Below are 22,146 nucleotides of genomic sequence, written 5' to 3' on the forward strand. Positions count from 1 at the left end.
GACTTGTTTTGATGGTATTTCAACAAAAATGTATAAAGAGGCCCTTCACTGGACAACAGACACAAAGCTAGTTGACCGACATTTTAATTCCTAAATCGATGGCTTTAGTCTAAAACACGATGCATACTTCGAGAAACTCCATTTTATAAAATTGAGAATGTTTATTTGGTCTTTGTCTGCATGACAGATGTAAAACGGATTAGAACCCCATTACAAAATAATATACTAATATTTGAATATGGTGGCCATTTAGGGCAGAGATCTATTCCCAAATTAGATAGACAGGAAACAAGTCAGAATATCACAATAAAAATAATAAACTCTAATTAAAGAAACTTTTACATTAATTAAAGTTAATTAAATCAGCAACCGCTCTATTTTTATTATCTAATTTTTTCCGCTTGGGGCACCAATAGCAAATTGACTCCTGAAAATTACCAAGTAACTGTTCAAAGTAACGGAAAACGAAGTCTTCATGATTGAACATGTCAACACACCTTGTATTTAAGGTGTTAACATTACTAGCTTAACCAATATTTTGATATTAGATAGTTTCGTGGTGCGTCTGGCCACTGATCTTGTATAAACATTCCATAATCACGTCTTTCGATTCATTTCGTTTCGTTTGATAAATAAATCCAGCCGGTGTAATAAGACGTGCAAACGTCAATTCGGCCTATTACTTAAAGATTTTAAGAAAATGAACAAAGTTCAGAGGTCAGAATATTGAATGAGGCTAGACAGACTGTGACCTTGTTTAGTAATTGAATTGACATTTTTACAAGTTTAATAATACTTGTTATTATTACGTGATATTTTGGTAGCATTTGCTCCACCGGCTGAATATAATTTATCAACAAAAGATAATAATGAAAGATATGACAGAAACGATTCGCGATGCCCATTATTCAAAACTGTTGTTGATGAACGCTATATTTCGTAAAACATCTTCCTCAAAATTACACAGCGCTAAATTCAAAATAAGACTCCGAAGAAAACATTGTTTATAATATGACGTAGCTTCTTAATCCTCTAAATTCTAACTCCCGAATTACGCCAATCCCACCGCAAAAAGAAACAAAACAATAGTTATATGTGTAAATACTCAGATTTGCATGAAAATGGAAGGATTAACATATTGATCAATTTTATTCCAACAATTCGCTTGCGGGCTAGGACCAGGGTAGGGTCTATAGCGGTAAGAGGAAACCGGAGGACCCGGAGAAAATACACGATGTTGGATAGGCGAATCTACTCCTTGTCCTTGACACAAACTAGGTCATTTCGGGACTAGCAAATGGTTCAATTTTTTTTCAATAATTTGCTCGAGGTTGGACGGGCGTTACTACTCCTTGACATACGTACAAGCGGGAATCGAAACCACGCCACTGGATTCAATGACACACTCTCTGATCCAACGCGCACGCGTTTACCATTCGATCCCCCACCCATACTTGGTGGAGTAGGGTCGCCCGGCTACAAAATAACCTGCACAAACGCGAATTATTTAAGAAAAAGTTTATCCCGTTATAACCTATATATAGCTGGCGTTGAATGGACGTTAAACCTCATCAGAACAAAACAAAATCTCAATGTCATCACTGGTCGACGTCTGTAATTGCAACTGGACACTGATGGTTTAATGAAGGATATTTGTCCAGATACCATGGCATTAGACTGGTCGCCATATTTACTCTGGATACACACAAGAAGACGTGATTCCAATGACAGTGGAAGATAAAACGAAGAAAGCCGCATAATCAATTAATATTCTTTTAGCAAGACAACAAAGCCTATCTCTAAGCATTCTTAATCCATCAAAAGAAGAAGACTTTTGCTGGAGATTAAAGGAAGATAAAGTAAATTAGCCAACATATAAAGGTATATTATTTATCTTATTCTGTCTGTCAATCATACCAGATATAGAATTGAAGCAACTACTGTATGATTATCATGTTTCCGTATTTAAAGGTATATTGTCACGTACTGTACGCTTCAAAATTAAATCGTGTCCTATGTGCTTATTGGATGAAGTATATTTAAACTAGATTAATATGCTGGATCTAGGACAAAATAACATTTTGAATTGTCATCGCATATGGGCGTGGGCGATCTGAGGGTGTTATTTCTATTTGTGATGAGGATATATCTATGCTTTCGTTTCGAAATTTTAAGTTCAGTTTAATAATTTTAATTTTGTTTTTGGCCTTAACTGTCGACAATGAAACACAAAATAAGTTAAAATTGGCACTGTAGATCGAAACAGTTACTACCCACACAACATACCAAATCAACACATTGGACCTAATTAAATGGACACTTGTACTTTTTATAATATCATAGATATCTTGACATAGAATGTTTCAAATATTCGCTCAATATTGGTAGAGAAATAAGGACGGGTTTAATGTCTTATTGTATAAGAGGAGCGGCGGTGGCTCATTGAGTAAGGCGCTGACTCGATAACCTGAGGATCCAAGGTCAGCTCCAGGTGTTGGCCGAGAAATTTTCTCGGGATGTCGGTGGTGCAGAGCGGTGGGCCTGACAAGGAATAGTGCCGAGTAGTTCGTACGGGACACAAAAAAACCCCCAAGGTGTACACATGAACTTAAAAAAACACTTGGCAGTTGGAATTCCAAATAAGAGAAGGCCATAGCGCCGCTGTCTTGGCAACACTACTTTCGTAGCACATTGTATGGCGTATGCCCGTCTTCGTGTCGGTGCAGAAAAGTAAGACATTAAACGACATATTAACTATTGTCGTGTTGAACAATAGACGCACGCCGCAAATTAAAAGGCGGTTCGCCCCTTTATTTGGCTACTTTGGCTACCCGTGATCTTACCGAAGAAATAAATACTTGTAAAATGGGCGTTGTACTAAAACAAAAGAAGAAATATTGATATACAAACCAGTTAAGAACTTTGAAAAAGAAAACTGTAAATGTGACTATTCAAGTGTTGTCTCCCTTTTAAGGGAACAGACTGCAATTTTTTAATATTAATATCTGCTGCAGTGATTATAAATCTGAAGGACAATTAAACCTAAGGCTACAAATATCGATGTTGGATAATTTTAAATATATTCGGGAAAAAAATCCAAAAATAAAAAACAAAAACAAAAAAAATCAAAAAAATCCACGATCCTGTTGCCGCCTGCGGCGACTGGTAATTCATAATTAATTGAAAGAATAAAGGATGTAAATTTTCTACCGTTTTATTGAAGTTCGAGAAGGAATTACCACCACGGGGTATATTTTTGTGACATAATAACAAGCAATTTTGTTATTTTAAGAACGATATACGCGTCATGGAGTGCATTCTAATCCATAATTCTTCGGGGGCTTTACAAACATAATAAACTTTGTTCTGGTCAAATTTTCAAATAAGATGCGGTTGATAACGTATATCCGTTTACAATGGTCGGCGACTAGACCACTGATTTTTACGATTGCTGATGATAAAACAACAATGTAAACCTGGCTTTAGTAGCTCACTTTGGCACACCTTTCCATTTAATATTTGGTTTTAAATTGTCGGTAAAACTTCACGATTTTGAAGTTTACCAAGATGGTAACTAAACGCAGGTGATGTAAACTTTGAGTCACTCAGTTAGGTTAATTTGGGAAGATGGATGGGCTGTTGAAATAGAACGTGTTCTCCTTGGTGCGATAGTCAAAGGGAAGAGTACGACCCTCGGTAACGTATCAGAAAAGGAGTTTAAAGTCTAATGTTCGGCCAGAAGGGGTCACGTTTCGCTATTCTCAGTGATTCACTCAGTCGCGTGGAACCTTTCACATTTGGAGCTGATAAGAGTGGGATTAAAGGACATTGTTGGTGCCCACCAATATTATATATGTGATAGAACCGGTGTAACACATTCCAAATATAATTTTAACATGGTGGATCCGTAGCAAAGATTTGAAGAATCGAGAAGTGGGACAATCAAAGGAAATCAGTTATCGTTACTGGCTTAAGAGCAATAACAGGGGATTTTTAGCCCACTGTTAATTCCAACATAATTATCAAGAAGTCAAAAAGGTCAAAAGTTCACGAATTAATTATCAAAATATTTTATATAAATCGAATAACAGTTGAGGTTTGAACATTCTCCAAATTTTGTAAAAGAGTCAAGGGCTATAATACGGAAAAGTGTCGGGCATCGTTTTAATCCGATAAGTTGTTTTATTAGTAATCTAAGCTACTCCTATTATTAATTTGGGCGATAAACCATTGACAAGGTTTTAAAAAACGATCAAGGGGAAAATAATCAAAGTATGCCATATTTGGTTTATATGGAAAGTATCTTACTTGAAAAAATACTGAATTGCCCGAAAATCAGCAAAGGGAGAGCCCACAGACCTAAAATGTAAGGGTATCACTAACTGACAACCCGTCAGCTTGTTGTCTGCTTGAGTGACGTAAGGGGCGTTTCTTGTGAGTTGTTCGAATAGCTAGCGGTTGTGAAAACCGTGAGAGACTTCAACGTACAGCAGAAATTAACAGAGGATAATCCATGAATTTACTTAGGCTTCGATATTTATGATAAATGGACAGCGAGTTACGACAAATAAAAGCTGGCAATGGAGCCTACCCGAATCTAGCAAGTTGACAACCAAGGTTTCTTATAATAGATTTTTGTAAGGTTTGGGGAGTTTCCATGTGATTAAAATGTTTTGAGAGGGATTCGAAGAAAAGTTTGATAGATGAATTAATTTAGATATGTTTTCGGTCCAATTATATCATCAACTCACATAGTTTGTACATGGTTTTGAAAACCGAATCGTTTTCTGTGAAGGAAGGAGAGTGCCATTTAATTATGAAAGGCGGCCTTAGATCAAAAAAAAAATTATGACAAGAAATTTTATACCACTAAGACACGGTAGAATCATGCTTTAATAGTTATTAGTTTACATAGAATCGCCAATAACATGAATGAGTCAATGTGATGCTCAGCAGTAAAATTATATTTATGACTCAATTATCGTATTCCTGTATCGTGCGAAAACGCCAGCACCAGTCTCGTCAATCTTTCCCGTTATAAACTTAAAGGAGCTAAACCTCTAACTCAATATTTTCCATAAAATTTAAAATTTATATATTATACGAAAAATAATTCAATACTAGTCCATTTCAATCAATATTGGTGTTGTTATCTTGCCGTGAAAATAAGGAATCCTAATATCCAATATTTAAGACATAATGAACATTTTAAAATCAATGCTCTATTTCTAATGAACAATGAACACATATTATCCTACAAGGCAATATAGAAGTAATTAATATTTGCTGACCAACAAACGATAAAATAACAATAAAAAAACGTGTAAAATAAAAACAATAAAAAGCAGGTGTAAACGACTGCCTTTCAACATGGATTGTTCACGTATTTCACGGAACACAATTATTAGAAATTACAATAGAAACGTTACAAATATTGAATATAAATCACTTTATATAAAATCATATTACATAAATATGTGCTTTTAGAATCATTTTTGTCTTTTTAAGATTCAAAAGAATAGAGCCACACCCCCTTTAAAGATATCGAAGATAGCGTGAAAAGATGTAGTTAAAGGAGCTAAATCGCTAATTTATGGGACCTAGAAATTGATACAAATGGGTCGCAAGGCATATAATAATATAATATGATTTACATTCAATCGTTTCTGTTTTTACTCTAAATCCAAATCAGAAGTCTCAATCGGATGGTAATCTCTAGCTTCTGGCTATTCCAGTCTACAGCGATAAAAATATGACATCACCGTTTGACATGATTTGTGGAATATGTATATAGCCGCGTAACCCGCGTTTTTTGAGCCCCTTGTTAGCAATGGCGACGAAACCCATTATGACAATAGTAAAATGTTTATTTTGTCTTAAATATTGGATATCAGAAGCCCGTCTGTTCCCGGTAAGATCACAGCATCAATGTTGATTTAAATTGTGTAGTCTCGTTCTTCGAGTCCCTTGTTACAAATGGCGTTGAAACGCGTTCTGTTACACGATTCGTGTACCAATGGTAAAATGTTTAGTTTGTCTTAATTATTGGATATCAGAAGCCAATCTGTTCCCGGTAAGATCACAACATCAATGTTGATTTAAATTGACAAATAATTCGTGTTTTCAATGTCAAAGACTTCGGAAGACTTAGCTACTTTAAATGGGCTCTTCAAAGATTGGTAATAACGAATAGCAGTAATATCTATATGTTCAAAGGATATCCAACATGCCAGGCAAGATACGCCCACATTTGCAAGAGATGGATAGAGAAGGATAGCGAACAAGCTAAAAACAAACGCGATTGTTTTGTACAATAAGGGGCCATAATACAGAAAGACGTGGTCTGAAATGCGAAAATATAAAAAAGAACTGAAATCTTTAGGATATAAAGATATGTTTTAAGTTTCATCAAAATCGGATAAAAATTGTCACCTTTAGAGGATCCACAACCTTCGTGTTACATACTTTTACACAATTAGCATACATAGAGCGACCATTTTGTCGTCAGTTTCATTTCGATTTCCCCAAAATTCGAATTCAACCTTCATTATGGTGGAAAGGTGATATATTTAAACGGACAGGGGCGACGGCATAATACGTCCACATGAAAATGTGGGCCTATAAAAATAACAAACAAGAACGAGCGTGCTATGGACGTCATCGCAGTCATCATGTGACGTCATATCAAAAATCGATGTTTCATGTCAGTCGTACTTGAATTGGTGGAGCATTGGGCTTTTTTTTTCAAAGACCCCCCCCCCCTTCAAAAAAAAGAAAAAAAAAGAAAGAAGAAGCAGAGCAGCAACAACAAGAACAACAGTACTGTAGCACATATAGAGGAAATAAAATGAAATGGGGTTTTAACGCCCTACTGTAGCACATAAAGAAATGGAATGAAATGGGGTTTAACGTCCTACTGTAGCACATGAAGAGGAAATGAAATGGGGTTTAACATCCTTTTCTGCACCGACTGGGATAATGCAAACGGACATGCACCATACAATGTGCTATGCGGAAAATTTTGCCCGGACAACGGCAAAGCGACTAACTCTTATTCCGAATTCCAAATGCCATGAGTTCTTTAACATGCACGTCAATCTCAGTATTTTGTTCTATACGAACAAACAGGCACTGTTTCTTGTCAGGCTCTCTGCCCTGCACCACTGACAAGGGAAAACACGCCAAAAAATCCCGAGGAACTTTCTAGGCACAGTTAGCGAGTCAGCGCCTTACACGTTGGGCAACCGCGAATCTCGTTCTTGCTCATGTAAAATTTAGTATTTTGTGACACATACAGAGGAAGAGTACTAATAAACGCCATGTTTCTTCTATACATAGATCATTTGTAAAAAAAAAATCAAGATTCATTGTGAACGCTGGTAAAGTATTCCTGGGAAACACACAAATGTTGGGGATTACTTTAATCTGAGCCTTTCTTTTTTATTTATTGGTACAAAAAAGTTTATCGATATACGGTAATCGTATTGTGTACATGATTGATGACACTAATCATTGACTGTAAATCTACACCACTATTGTCTCTGCATCTAGTTTATTATAAATTAACATCTTATCTAGTGAGAAATTAACGTATGTTTCCAGGTATATTGTCATCTATAGGTGAGCATATTACTATTCCCAAAGACAATTACATAATGGATGTCACAGAAGAGCTTAATCTATTTTACTTTCCCCTACTGAATTCAGTGTAAATCAAGTATATTCTTATGTGTAGAAATATTGTCCTTGCGACATTGTTTTCAAATTTATAGACAAGGAATAGAGAAAAATGATGGTATTATATTTCATTAATTAATGTCTTTGGCAAGTTGTGGGATTCAAACATATTTTCTAATATGTACTTAAATCAAATTAGTGAATGAATGACAGATTGTTATATAAAAAAGAGTTATAATTTGGTAAACATTAGCTGGTTCTGTGGGCATCAGAATATCATGTTTAACGCGTGATCGGAAAGTTACGATTGCATCATTCAGCTTGATTAACCAATCTCTATACTTATTTACATCATATTTGACCAATTAGACAAAACTATCATATTTGTGAGCAATCGCCAGACAGCAGCTTGATTCTAGAAGGGAAAAGGTGTAGCAATTCTATCAGCAGACTCGCCCCACCGATTCTGGCTGAATTGGGATTGAAAGAATGACTTTATTCTATTACGCAATATACCCTATGTAAGCAGCTTGATATATAAAAAAGACGTTAAACCCCATTTCATTTCATTTCATTTTGATATATAAAATGTAAAAACGAACTGTTGCATTGTTATAACTACTGAGAAGACAAACGTCTTAACTAACTAAGAAAACAGTAAGAAATAAATACACAACGTGAAGGGGAAGCAAAGACGACAAGTGAAAATACTAGACGATCAAGGGCTGTTCTTAAATATGTAGCAGAGAAGAGGGAGAACGCGTCACACGTTGGATGTGGGGAGTTGTCTCCGCATATTTTTCACATCTAACCAGCGACTGAATAGCACTGCATGTACTACATATGACCGTAAACTCTAAAACTCTATATCCACAAATAAGTCCAATAATAGGTTAGAATAACTTGATAAAAATATTGTGATGGGGGGGGGTCATCTCAATTAATTACAAATTCAAAAGTACATGTCGCCTATTTTGAGGGATTTATCGAGCTAATAAAATCTCATACTACCGAATATTGAAACCCCTTTGATAGGTGCGAATGCCTATCAACAGACAAGAAATACATTCATAGCGCGCAATTTGTAATCCTAAGCACAAATTATAGATCACTCTTACTTTTTCAATCAACTTTCCTTTTTCTTTCGTGTTATAGGGCGAATTTACAATTTTATTGGAATCTGACAAGTTCTGGCACTGCGTTGTGTTCTCACTTGTGTTCTATACACAGCCAATGAAAATGTAGTTGTTCAATGAGTATAAACTCACTGAAGTCTCGTGCATGGCATAGCCGATTTTAGCGCCCAAAAGTAGAAGTAGTAGTTGTAGCAGTACCTTAGTTATTAACTTCCGCTTCCACAGAAGTGATATCGCAGACATTGCGGTCTAAACAGATGTTGTTGTTCTTAATATGTCTAAGATCTTATGTCGAAAATCGGAAAATTAAATCTTAATACGAAACGTAATAAAAATATAATATTATTTAGACTGTTTCGCATATTTGACTAGGGTTTACTCTTATTTCGAATTTCGGCGGACAATGGTTCTTTTACGTGCATGTCAATATACACGGGACTTAGGGTGTTCGTCCCACCCGAACTATTACCCCCCCCCCCGGTACTACATAACTGACAAAACCAACCCCGGCACCTAACCCCTATTCAGTAACCCACCGCGAATGTTGTCAAAAATCTAATAGATTGATACTACAAGTGATTTTGTAAATCTGTCAATATGGGTATGCTAAAGATGAATGCCACTTTTATATTTTCACAGCGAAGTCTTACAGAATAAAATAAAAAAAGATAACTGAATTCTGGAGCCCTAAAGCTTGGAAATGACGACTTGGCGATTCTAATGATAACCAAAATACAAACTGTCACGAAGTCAGTACCGTTGAATATTACACTGCGGTTCTCAAACTTTAATACGGCTTCTTACAAAAAATCTATTTGATTTTTTTTTAGCTAAATAATAATGAAAAGTCAATCATATTGTCTATAAAATTGGAAATGTTGTCATCTATTTTTCAGATTTTGACAGAAAATTTCGAAATAGACAGTGCTGTATAAAATTTCCAAGTTTCGTGAAATTAGTTTCTTACAAAAATATCACGTTTCAACTCGTTTTTCACATAGCTGAGCACCATATACAGTGGTTTGAGTGGTGCCAGAATATTATCATTTTGACGTGATTTTTCTCATTTGCAAAAAAATGTATTAAAATGGGTATTATTTTCTTCCAGCATACCAGCCAATGTTTTTTTTAAAAAATGATATATCAGTTAGTTAATAAAGAACAATAACGTACTGTTTAAAGTGACATACAGGAATTGCTTCCGCCGGCCCTGAATATCACTTAGTTAATGTGTGAAATGCACTTTAATTCACCGACCGAAAAACTAGGAGTTTGACCAGTCCCATATTTACCACAGTTGTTAGGACTCCAATAAATTCAAATAATATTCATTATACTTCAAAAATACGTCTGATGCCCTTGAATCAGTGCCCACTCTGGGTTCTATTTTTTCCCGCCAATTTTTGATTTGATATTAAATGACTTTAGTTCGCTCGTCCACTACGACCAAGGGTGATATTGTACCAAACAAATCGAACGAGTAGTGTTCATACCCGCCATTTTGAATATATATAGAAACTATCAAATAAGCCACCGATTCGTATTTAAAGACAAATAATTAGTTTATTACACTCGCTGTAAATAATTATTAACACTAATCCGAGATCGATTAATAGACAAAAGATAGCCGTATCATTGATACCTACTTGATTGATAACTGACCCAGCCAAGAACAATAGACTGTAACGGATGCATGTTGTGGAAATCAAAATTTTTCGGCACTCTTAAAATAGAATCGCAATACAGGAAAAGTTATCGCCAAAATTCTATTTCTGTGGCAATTGGCGGAAATGGCGATCGACAGCGTGAGCATTGCCTGGAAATCTTCATTTGCTGTGACTCGCATCATGAAATTTACTCATTTATACCCATGTGAGAGAGAGAGAGAGAGAGAGAGAGAGAGAGTGGTGGGGGTGCACTAACGATTACATTGTTATTTCATTTGGTAATGAAAATAACAGGTATCATAACGAGCAGCGAAAACGTTAGACCTCTTGGTCACCGAATCGTTCTCGTAATATACTTATGAGATTTTCGCATAGAACACTCTATGCAATTTTAACAAGCAATTTGAAAAATGGAGAAGTTTATAAGTGCTTTTAGTCGGAATAAACCATAATCTAAAATGGAACTTACCCTCTTGACAATAGCTGACGCCATCTTGATTAGTAGTAGAAGACTATACATCCATTTAAATCCAAACATATACTTCATCGCCTGAAAAACACAAATTGGTACATCTTTGATCGGACGCTTTAATTGAATTAACATAGATTTGTTTTCAGATGCTTCCAATGATCACTTATGGGTCATGTATGTTTCAATGGTCAAAGGTTAAAAGACGTAAAAAATACGAAACTAAAACTGATAGACTTACACCCGCTATATCTCAATATTACACCCCACGCAATCAAATCAAGGAGGACCCGAATGCAATTTGAACCCCAACCAGCAAAATATATTAGGCCACAGTTTGTAGGCATCTTGTATAAGAGGTTAACCGAACTTACTGTTGCTATGTAAAGTTTTTTTTCTATCGTTATCAAATTGGCCACACAAAGACTCTTAAAATAAGTATATTGGATATCTTTAAGTGTAGATCTTAAATTATTTATTAAATCGTGTTTCAGTATAACTTTAAAACAAAACAAACACATAAAAACCAAAATAGAACAGTGGTAATACAATGTAAGTGTACAAACTATATACTAAACAACGTATAAAATAACAAAAATGAAATTAACTGTCAAATGAAAAGCCCGGTTACCAGGACGCCGCTAAGGCGGGGGCGACAGGCCCGACTAAAGGCATGTTTGGTGTGTATTAATATTTGAGAGAGAGAGAGAGAGAGAGAGAGAATCGGGCTAACCCAATAACATACCAATATTACGTTGTCTGTCTAAATGAGCTCTGCTTGAGATCAGACAAGAAGCTGTTTGACCGACATTTTAATTCCTACATTCCAGTTAAATTTAATGAAATTGAATATGTTTTTTTAGTTATTTAGTTCCTACACGAAAGATGTTAAACGGCTTCCATTAAAACCGCTTCTATCTAAGTCGTTGTGTGTACGAATTAGAACCGCTAAACAGACTAGTATACTAATTTTTGAATGTAACGGCTATTTATGGCAGCAATCTATTCCCAATGTAGCGGCAATCGTTTTTAGCCGCCACAACCACCAGCTATGAGCTCAACCTTGGTCAGGTATTATGGAAGCAGGAATACCATAAGGAAATATAGAAAGAATCTTAATACAATTGTATGAAATGACAGTAAAGTATACTGCAGAGAAACGCACAAGTCTAAATGTGTTTACAATTACGACCATATTACAACAGAATCTAAAAATAGGACCCATTCCATTATTTCGATATTATCTACTTATTCACTCGCTTTGCCTCAAATAAATAGGATTCCTAAGATCGGGTTCTAGACTGTTCTTTTGATTATCAAGAACAAGAATGCATGCAAGACGTGAATTTGTTTACAAGAAGGAACCCGACATGTCTCCCAAAATAACCAAAGGTCAAAATTCATTAGATCTACATTAAACCAATCGATCAATAATGACAGCCCCACCCCTGTAAACACGGGTAATCTATAATTTTAAGGAAGGAACTTGTTTTAGGGAGAGCATAATGTGATTGTAAACCCCCTAGAGACAAATATATTGTCGTTTGGATGGGGCTTTAACATTTTAAAATATCTGCCGCTTGCTCGACAATTTATTTTCGAAGACGTAGCAACGACCAGGATGGTTGCAACGGCGACCGTCTTTTGAACGGGTAAACCGAAACTTGAGTGGGTCGTAAGACACATACCATGTTTCCAGCGACACGATAAGATAAATTTTATTACATAAAAATGCCCACGGGATGCGATAAAGTAGAAATTATTTGAATGAACAGATTTCATTAATGAATAAAATATTGTGTTTAAACCGAGAAAAGTCCCTGAAGTTATACATGAATTACATGAAGCGAATGATGGTGTGCAAAAAATAGTACATGGCGTTTGTCTGTGTCAGAGAACACGTGACAACCCCAAGGTTAGTATTTGAAGCAATGGAATTCAACGTACGTAACTAACGTACGAAAATTAATTGGTGGCTAGCTTTTTTTTCGCACGTATACAGTGAATGGCCATTTTGCTCAGTAATCCCAGCCAGAATTTGGCTATTTTCTAAATTTGCGTTAAAGTTTAAAATATTTGTTTTAGAACTGAAATAAATTAACTATTAGACAATCCCAACGCTAAAAACATCAACAGAATTGATTGTGTATATCTGAAATAGACACGACCGACGCACAAAATGGTGCCAAGATGGCAGCCTCTATACAACCATTCGCAGACGCTGTCATTGAAGACGACGTCAGGTCGATCCCAAGAAAATCTACGAGGTTAGTCAGTCGACACCACTCCTTGTCACGTACAAGTGTGGGCTCGAAACCCACGAAACTTGACTCAATGGCAGACCTTGTGATCTAAAGCGCACCCGTTATAGACCATTCGGCCATAAAAAATTGATCACTGTAAAATTTGAACATCAGATTACTGGCAGTGACTGGCTAAAACGATTATTCCAACCCAACAGGTTTCTATATATAGAACGTATATTATGATTGCCATAGAAAAAAATGATTATGATTAATGACTATTGTTATCACTTCAGTAATAGATTTGTTCATCTTCCAACTGAACAAGACAGTGAGTTATTACACTTGATTATCATTTAAAAGTAACCAAATATTTTAGTAAAAAAGTATACACTTTAACACACCGGTCTTGATAGTATCATTTCGCGAACAAAATTAGGAAGACCAATGCACATTTCAAGTTCGGCATTGATCATAATGTCTGTCATTGAGTCAACTGGCGTGGTTTCGATTCCCCGGTTGTACGTGACAAGGAGTAGGGTCTCCTGTCCAACTTCTTTGCTTTTCTCCGGGTCCTCCGGTTTGCTTCCACTGCTAAAGACCCCTACGCGCAAGCGAATTATTGAAATAAAATTGGACCATGTGTTAGTCTCTCTCTCTCCCTCTCTCTTAATCTACATACTGCTGGTAGTGTGGTGTTTTATATAGTCGTAGAATAAGTTGGGGGCGGGGGTAGTGGAAGGGAGGGGGTAGTCCAACATAACTCACAGAGGCGGGTTGCAAAGATGAGAGCTGCTAGACCGATGTACAGATATTATTAATCACACCCGAGTAGCCAAGTCCTTGTTTTAAGTCTCTGGGATTATATTAATCGGATCAAATAATACCTGCAGATGTTCACATAGAAATCAGAACATATAGGATGATGTTGGATTACGACATTGAAAGAACTTTTAATCAGAGCCCTCAGCGCCCCGATCACTCGGTGGTCTGTCTCTATATAAAGAAATATATCAGTTTGTTAATGACGAAGTGAATGATGGAAGAGTTCTATAAACACGATAATTAAACCCATCAATAACACTCATTGCATCACGTCTTTAGAAAAAAACTCAAAAGAAAAATGAACATCACATCTCTTGATCACATCTTGTCTACGATTGATCGGTTTCTAAACTATGATGTTAAGTGGACTGGATTATCGTCATCTAGGGTGTTCTTGATTTAAAGGGACCTAACAGTTTTAACTGTCACATTGAGATACTGGCTAAACTCGCTATTTTTATGTCTTAATCAATATAGATTAACTATTTTAGCTAACGCATTATTTATCTAATTCAAAGTGACACAATCGTGCTGCAGTCATCTAAAAATATTTAGCAGTTATGATGGTGGTCGAATAGAAGCCTTTCAAGCGGTAAGTAAGCCTGTTTTTAAAAAATACCGGTGATCGTCCAGCCATGGTAACTTTTACTTTAACCTGACTTAGACCGGCCATCTGAACGGGTAAGCTTAACAACGTCAGCTCCATCTAGCTTTGGACATGTACAGAAAGTTAAACATACATTATGTAAGAGCTAATCCAGCCTATCGCAAGTGTTTATTTAAGCTTCAGATGTTATAGAAATTATTAATTAGACCTTTATTTACAGGACAAGCTCAAAATCAACTCTGTAGACGCACGGATGGGTTAGATACAGTTTGGATTTAAACAGTCGTCCATGTAAAATTAAAGCAATAAATGGTGGACCAAACTAACGTTTACCGTTAGTCGCTGATGTCACTACCGGAAACTGACGATGAAAGGTCTGCCAAGCGAGTCTACCATAGCCACCATTGAACATGTTACTTCATAATCGAGAATATGTGGGTGGAGTTATCGTCTGTCAATCAAACGATCGCCAATTCTCATAGACAGTGCAGACACAATTGATGCCTATTTCTAATCCAAACTTCCAACAGTGACAATTGTGTTCAGAACAAAGTAATTTGAATGAAATTGTCAACATTTTCTTTTTTATCATCTATTTTTTAATTATTATAGCAAGGCTGGCCAACTCTTTATAAAACTCTTAACTAATGTATCTTTAACTTCATGGATAATGGCAGCAAGAGCCCATGCGTAGCTAACTCTACACGGACAGGTTAAAAATAGTTATAGTGGCTTGGTTTATAGTATGCGTGAACGATACGCTCTCACGCCAGGATAGCTACGCTACAGCCTACTCTCACTTCGAATTCCCATAACCAATGGTTCTTTTACGTGAACATCAACGTCCAGGGTAATTCCGGTTCTTTGTCCCATCGGAACAACTACAAATTGTTCCTTACCAGGACCTTAGTCCTGCATCGCTGACAAGGGAAACCACGCTGGAAAATCCCGAAGTACTTTCTCGATCAAATGTTGGATCAAACCCTAGACGCACCGATTAGTGAACCCCCGCCTTGCTCACTGAGCAACCGTAGGGCCCACGACATTTTCAATCTAGTTTAAATAAGCATCTGGATATAATACATGTTTCATCATTTTTTTATATGTGATTTTAGTTTAAAACAAGCTTTGAAATCGTAATACAGTGTGGTGACTCTGAAATATTAAGCATTGTTTATTGCTTCAAGTTTCTCAATAAATTTCAGATAGTTGGAATGCTGGTAGCAATTTCTGACAAGTGCAACAACGAGGAGTTATGTTCCTGCTAGTTTCTCGTCAGCATTTCATTATACACTAAACTCACCACCCATATAATGCAATCATTACTCCCCGAATATATGATTACAGACACCAAATCGACCTTGCCACTGTCGGGGCATTTTTCTCACGAACAAGTGCAAGGAGTGACAAGACTCTAAATGAATTGATTGACATCGTTTCGACCATAAAATATGGCGGATTGATTTTATGGCTAGATATAGCAATTCTTATTTTCAGATTCTAATTATCAAGCACCAGATTTTTAAGAAACACGGGGCTTAAGAGCCCTCGTATTTTGCTATAGTTTCGATAACTGACAACCATTGTGGCATTAAGTTTGGTCTAGATGTCTTAACGGTTGAATCTATTTTACGATCAGTTATTTTCTCGTGTATTAAGTTTATACTTTATTGAGACATCAATACAAGTTATTGTAGTGAAACGAGTAAATGTATGCACCAAGCCTGTATTAAACTACATTGAACTACTAGGTGTTGTTCATACAGTTCGACGGTGGACCCTTTATGATTCAAAACCAGAGTATTAAAGAAATTAACGTCAGTAACATGTACAGATGGTTTAATGGTGCATTTCGCTCAGAATAAAATAATTTGTCTCAAATTATGTTCAATATACCATTTACATTATTTATTCTTAAACTATTATAGCGTGAACCCACATCATCTTAACGGAATCTGATTCACTGGGGATTGGGAAGTGGAGGGGAGGAGGGACTTCCCCGGGCACGAAAACTTGCTGATAAAGTGTGATGTCTACCTAAATATTCTTCCATACAGTACCAAGAGCGCGTGTTTTTCACTTGACAACACCAGTGGTATTGTACCTTTGCCGCCTTTTAGTTTTACAAAGTAGTGGGGTAACTTCTTTTACTGTGTTATACAATGTCACGGTGACATCACATCAGAGAAGTTATTTTGCATGTTATTTTCATCTGGAATCGGATTTTTATTTTCAAAACAGAGAATTGCTTCTTCAATTATATTTCATTGTCTTTATGAAGCACCCTTCTACAGATTCTATTTGTATATATATAAAGCTTTGATTTTCTGTTGTATTTCGTTTTCCTTTCATAAATCAACCTTATTTTAATAATAGCCGAGAATATCAGGTTGCTTTACTCTTGTTTTATTGTCTTTTTTGAAACATTCTACTAGAAAGCTTTTCACAACCCAACTGTTATTATTGACACGAGCGTATAAATCTTAGATTTTATGTTTTATTCCATTTTCATTTCATAAATTAATCTGTGAAATACGAAACAAAATGACACCGGTAAGTTGTAAATCTGGGAAAATATTGATTTCTTTTTTTTTTAAATATGTCTCATAGAAACCTTTCTAGTGTTCATTTCTATGCTTTAAATAAGCTCTTGAGCCGAGAACCCACAAGGGATTAAATAGCGATAAGTCAGGCGTAATCTCTTAATTTAACCGATATCTAAACCAATAATATATCTTTCAATACATTCGTACCAATAACTTCTAGACAGAAATACATATATTAGTGCTTACATTGCCAGGTTTCTCAATCGCTCAGAGAAATGCAAAAGAAAAGAAAACGTGCTTGAAACGACACGTTCTTAATTCGATGTTAAATATACGATTTTATTTTAGCTTTGCCAGTCAACGACAAATGGTGACTCACATGTTAAAAATACAAGTAACTAAATGAACGAATAGCGAAGTATAAAACATGTCAATTAGAAGGGTAAGTCATTCTGTTTTTGATTGCCTAGCATTGCAGGTTTAAATAACAGTCTAAAAAAGACAGTTCGCAGCGATTGTTCGCGAGTCCCGCGCGTGAATGGTAAGCTCGTCCAACAGCAACTTTAATTCTTAAAGAACAAGGACGTCAAAGGATGTTTCTTAGGCAAAGAATCAAAAACTCCATTTTAAAAAATTATTATTGACCCAAGCAACAACTCTGCAATTGATACGTTGCAGTAAATTTAAATAGAGTTCCTCATACATGTAATTAGCAGATCAAGTTTGAAAAGTAATTCTCTAACAACTTTATAGAATATGTCGTTTAGCTAACAGGGGCACTAACTAGAAATGCCGATAGGATTTCTCCTTGTCACTCCACGAATCAACCACAGCAAGTTTGGAGAAAACGAAATCCCAAACTTATGACAATTAAAGCGTTTACAAAGTTACGATGACATGGGTAATATCTCTTGGTTCTATTTTGTTTTCTTTTAGTAGCCAAACAATCCCATCAAAACTGTAAAAAAACAAAACAAACTGTATACAAAAATTGTAAACTGAGGGACATAAAATAAATCCAATGACTTTGGGCTAGATGTTAACGAATCAACCTCATCTTTCTCTTTAAAACAACACATACGCCCACAACAGCTAAGGCACCGGGGCTGTCCACTCTGCATTACGGACGGGCGTATAAAAGCGTATCTGATTTGAGAATATTCTGTCGCTAGCCACATCTGGAATTGTCCTGGTTATGGGGAACGCCAAAATTGTATTATAGTCCTACTTGCAAGCCGAGATAGTTACTCAAGTTGAGTTTCCGAAACTTCTGTATTGCCCTTGTTATTGTAGCCATTATATAACGGGTATGAACATATTTATTTTTCCAAGGGGCATATCATACATGACAATATAGATGATCATATGAAGTTACATGATAATAAGATGAGAAAGTTTTGATGAGAGAAAAGTAATGAGGTCATGAATGACCAGCCTCTTGAGGATAACCCATAAAAACCTGCTTAAAATAAAACATATGAAAGACCAAATGGCTCTTTATTCAGAACTAAGGACTATGGATTAAGAAAACACAGAAAAAAGAGCTGTTTGGTCTTCAACATGAACCAGCATCAACATCAGGCTTTCTTTGAAGAGGTCATCAAGTTGAAAGTTTTGTAAACAAAACATGATAATAGTATAATTATGACACTAACAATGAGAGACATTCTTCCAAGAGACCAAACCGGCACGGATAAGACACGGACTTCTTTAAAATCAAATACGGACATGTGTAAAACCAACCGATATGGTGATTGGTGGACTTCTATAAAGTTGAACCGACAAGGATGATTCATGGATTTCTATAACGTTAAACCGACAAGGGTGATACATGGACTTTTATAGTTAATTGAAATGAAATGAAATGGGGTTAAACGTCCTACTGTTCTGCTCCTATACTGGGCTAATGAAGACGGGCATACGCCATACAGTGTGCTATGAGTGAAATTTTGCCCGGGCAGCGGCACTATCGCCTACTCTTATATGCACTCTTTTACGTGCATTCCAATGTATACACGGGACCTCGGTTTTTCGTCTTACCCGAAAGACTAGACAGCTGTCCTTGTCAGGCCCTCCGTTCTGCACCACTGACAAGGGGAAACCACGTCGAAAAATCCAGTCGAACTTTCTCGGCCAATGCAGGGATCGAACACCCGACCTCCAGGCTAGCGAGCCAGCGTCTTAACCACCTAGCCGCCGTGGCTCCCTTTTATAGTTAAACCGCCGCGGATGATAAATGGACTTCGGTAAAGTTAAACCGACACGAATGATGCATGGACTTCGATAAAGTTAAGCCGGCATGAATGATACATGGACTTCGATAAAGTTAAACCGGCAAGGATGATACATGGACTTATGTTCAATGCAATCTGTCGCGATTAGTACCATTGTATAAATGGCGTGCAGTGCGTGGTCTGGGCCTAGGGGGTTACAACATTACTCAATAATTCAACCGAATAGAAAAGAACGGAGATATTTGCTGTATCGATGTCTCCCTTTTAAGATATATTGTAGTCCCTTCTTCGTTCCCTAAAAAATCTGCAGAGTTATTTTAGCTTGCATTAAGCCGAAATATATTATATTATTAAATTGTCAGTGTCAGAAAATGCAAATGGCAACCAACGTCCAAATATCACAACATACTGTAACCCAAGATGACAAGAATAAAAAATATATAGGTAAATAAGCGAAAACAGAAAAACCAAGGATGAGAAATACATGAAGCTACATGTGCATTATTCATAGATATTAAAACAATTGAGAGGAAAAAGATGGAAGATGGTGTTATAATGACGTCATTTCCGTGGGGGTTAACTTATAGATTTGTGTAAGGAGGCCAAGCAAGAAAATACATCAAAATATCTAATTAATTTAACATCGATGACAACAGGCGGGTTTTCTTAAGTATTGTCATCATTCATCTCAATCGACAGATTACTATGTACTACCACGTCACTTAATTCCCAAAGAATGCCAATAACCCACGACTTCTTCCAGATTGATGGATCCAGCCATGACCCCCAGCCCCAAGTAACGTTAATTAATATGAACAAAAGCAGCCTGTCATCAGTCACTATCTACCCAGTGTTAAGTCCAGGTTATACTATATTTTACTCATTAATAAAAACACCGATTAATCATATGGAATTTCTTGCGTTATGACTATTTATACATTAAAGATGCATTAAGTAAGAGCCAAATCTGCCTATTGCATTTTATGTAGCTTCAAATTATTATTTAGATATTTATTTACCACACCAAGCCAATAATCACCCCCCCCCCCCCCGACCACGGGAGGGCTGATCTATTGCATGAGTTAGACCAACAGTTCTGTATAACAGTTTAACGTTAATATGGACGTCACTAAATAAAATAACTGATAATCGAGACTTCGTTTATTATCATGGCAATGGTACTTGCCAATCGGGTATTTGTGGGCAAACTTCAAACACCCATAACTTTGCCCAGAATAAAATAATTTGACTTATCCTTATCTAAATCTTCCGTAAAGCATCTTTAAGTAGTGGGTGCTACAAAATGTGCCTGGGGAAATTCTGGTCTGCTTACTTAACGGCTTGGTGACCGCCATGTTAGTTTCATTAATAATCAAATATGCCTCCAATTAGATTGCTTTTGTACCCAGATTTAATAAAACACGCCTTGATATATAGTAGCGTGTATCCGAAATACCACATGTTACCTTTAGCATTTCTTTTGAAATTGATACAAGTCTATTATATTGATCCAAGTAATATAAAATGTTAACTGATGAAATCTACGGGACGTAAATTAAAATCTATGTAATATACAGCACGATAACCATACAAAATGAACAACTGATGAAACTAACCATATATGACGAGCAACCGACCTTCAACTTTTAAAAAACATCTTCAATTATTAACGCCCTTTGGCGCCTATACATAGAGAACAAATCCGTCGTATTTAATACAATGGAAATAATGAACATGTGTCATCTAATCAGAACTAAAAATTATACATAGTTCGATCAATATCTTTTTGACAGAATAAGTCTTTAGGGTTGTTATTATAATGTTAGCAGATTACCGGCACAGCTATCGCCAATCGTCTACTTACAATGAAGTTAAACCACCATTGAACAGTTTTGGGTTGGCAACAAAATGTTTTTAAATTTCACCATGTCTAAAATAAACAGCATAGAGACAATTTTCCAAACTAGGAAATACACTGATCTTTTTATGAATAAAGTTTACCTATGTTTAGTTACATAATTCATAGCTATAAGATATGTATTTGTACATGATTATTTCGACATCGAACACTTATGATTTCTAGCATCCTCGACACATTTAAAAGCAGCATTTCCAATATGAACAATCAGTGTTTATTGTATCTAAAACAGTTTTAGATCTACACTTACTTTCTTCCGATTTATCATCTAGAGTTTAAGAAAATTATGTCTTTAACACATTATTCAAGTTTAAATATACATTCACATTCAGATGATGGCCTTAGTGAGATATACATCGTCAACATATATAGAGTTCATTACACGTACGGTCTGCATATTAAAGCCACCTGCAGATTTCGTCAAGGTCACAAAATCTAAACAGGGCATGCGCCAACCCTAGCCCCCTACCCTAACCCACAATCCTCGACAACAATCACGTGCTCTAACCCTGCTTACAATGAAGAAATCTGTAGGTGACCTTAATATTTATACCTGACCGTTTATTACGTCATGCTTAACGCTTGTCGGCCATAGCACCTTAGAAGGAAGTGGACGTTAAAGGAGCTAACTCGCTAATATTTGGGACCTAGAAATTAACACAACTGGGTCGCAAAGCATATAATAATGTAATATGAATGTACAGTATATAAATTGATTTACCTTTAGTCGTTTTTACACTAATTTCAAATCAGGTATATTCGACGAAATACGCCAGAAATCCCAGTCGAATGACAATCTCTAGCGTCTAGTTATTACAGTATAC

The 22,146-nt window shown here is 36.2% G+C and overlaps 1 protein-coding gene across 1 annotated transcript in view; it reads right to left on the reverse strand.

Moving 5' to 3' along the window:
• The window catches only part of LOC126831980 (parathyroid hormone/parathyroid hormone-related peptide receptor), a 112,167-nt gene that overhangs the window by 29,246 nt on the left and 60,775 nt on the right, over positions 1 to 22,146 (reverse strand). Inside the window, exon 2 of the mRNA XM_056103478.1 lies at positions 10,950 to 11,030. Coding sequence (XP_055959453.1) covers positions 10,950 to 11,030 — 81 coding nt within the window. The remainder of the gene's footprint in view (positions 1 to 10,949; positions 11,031 to 22,146) is intronic.

This window comes from Patella vulgata, chromosome 9 (genome assembly GCF_932274485.2).
Source record: "Patella vulgata chromosome 9, xgPatVulg1.2, whole genome shotgun sequence".
In the NCBI taxonomy this organism is placed as follows: domain Eukaryota; kingdom Metazoa; phylum Mollusca; class Gastropoda; family Patellidae; genus Patella; species Patella vulgata.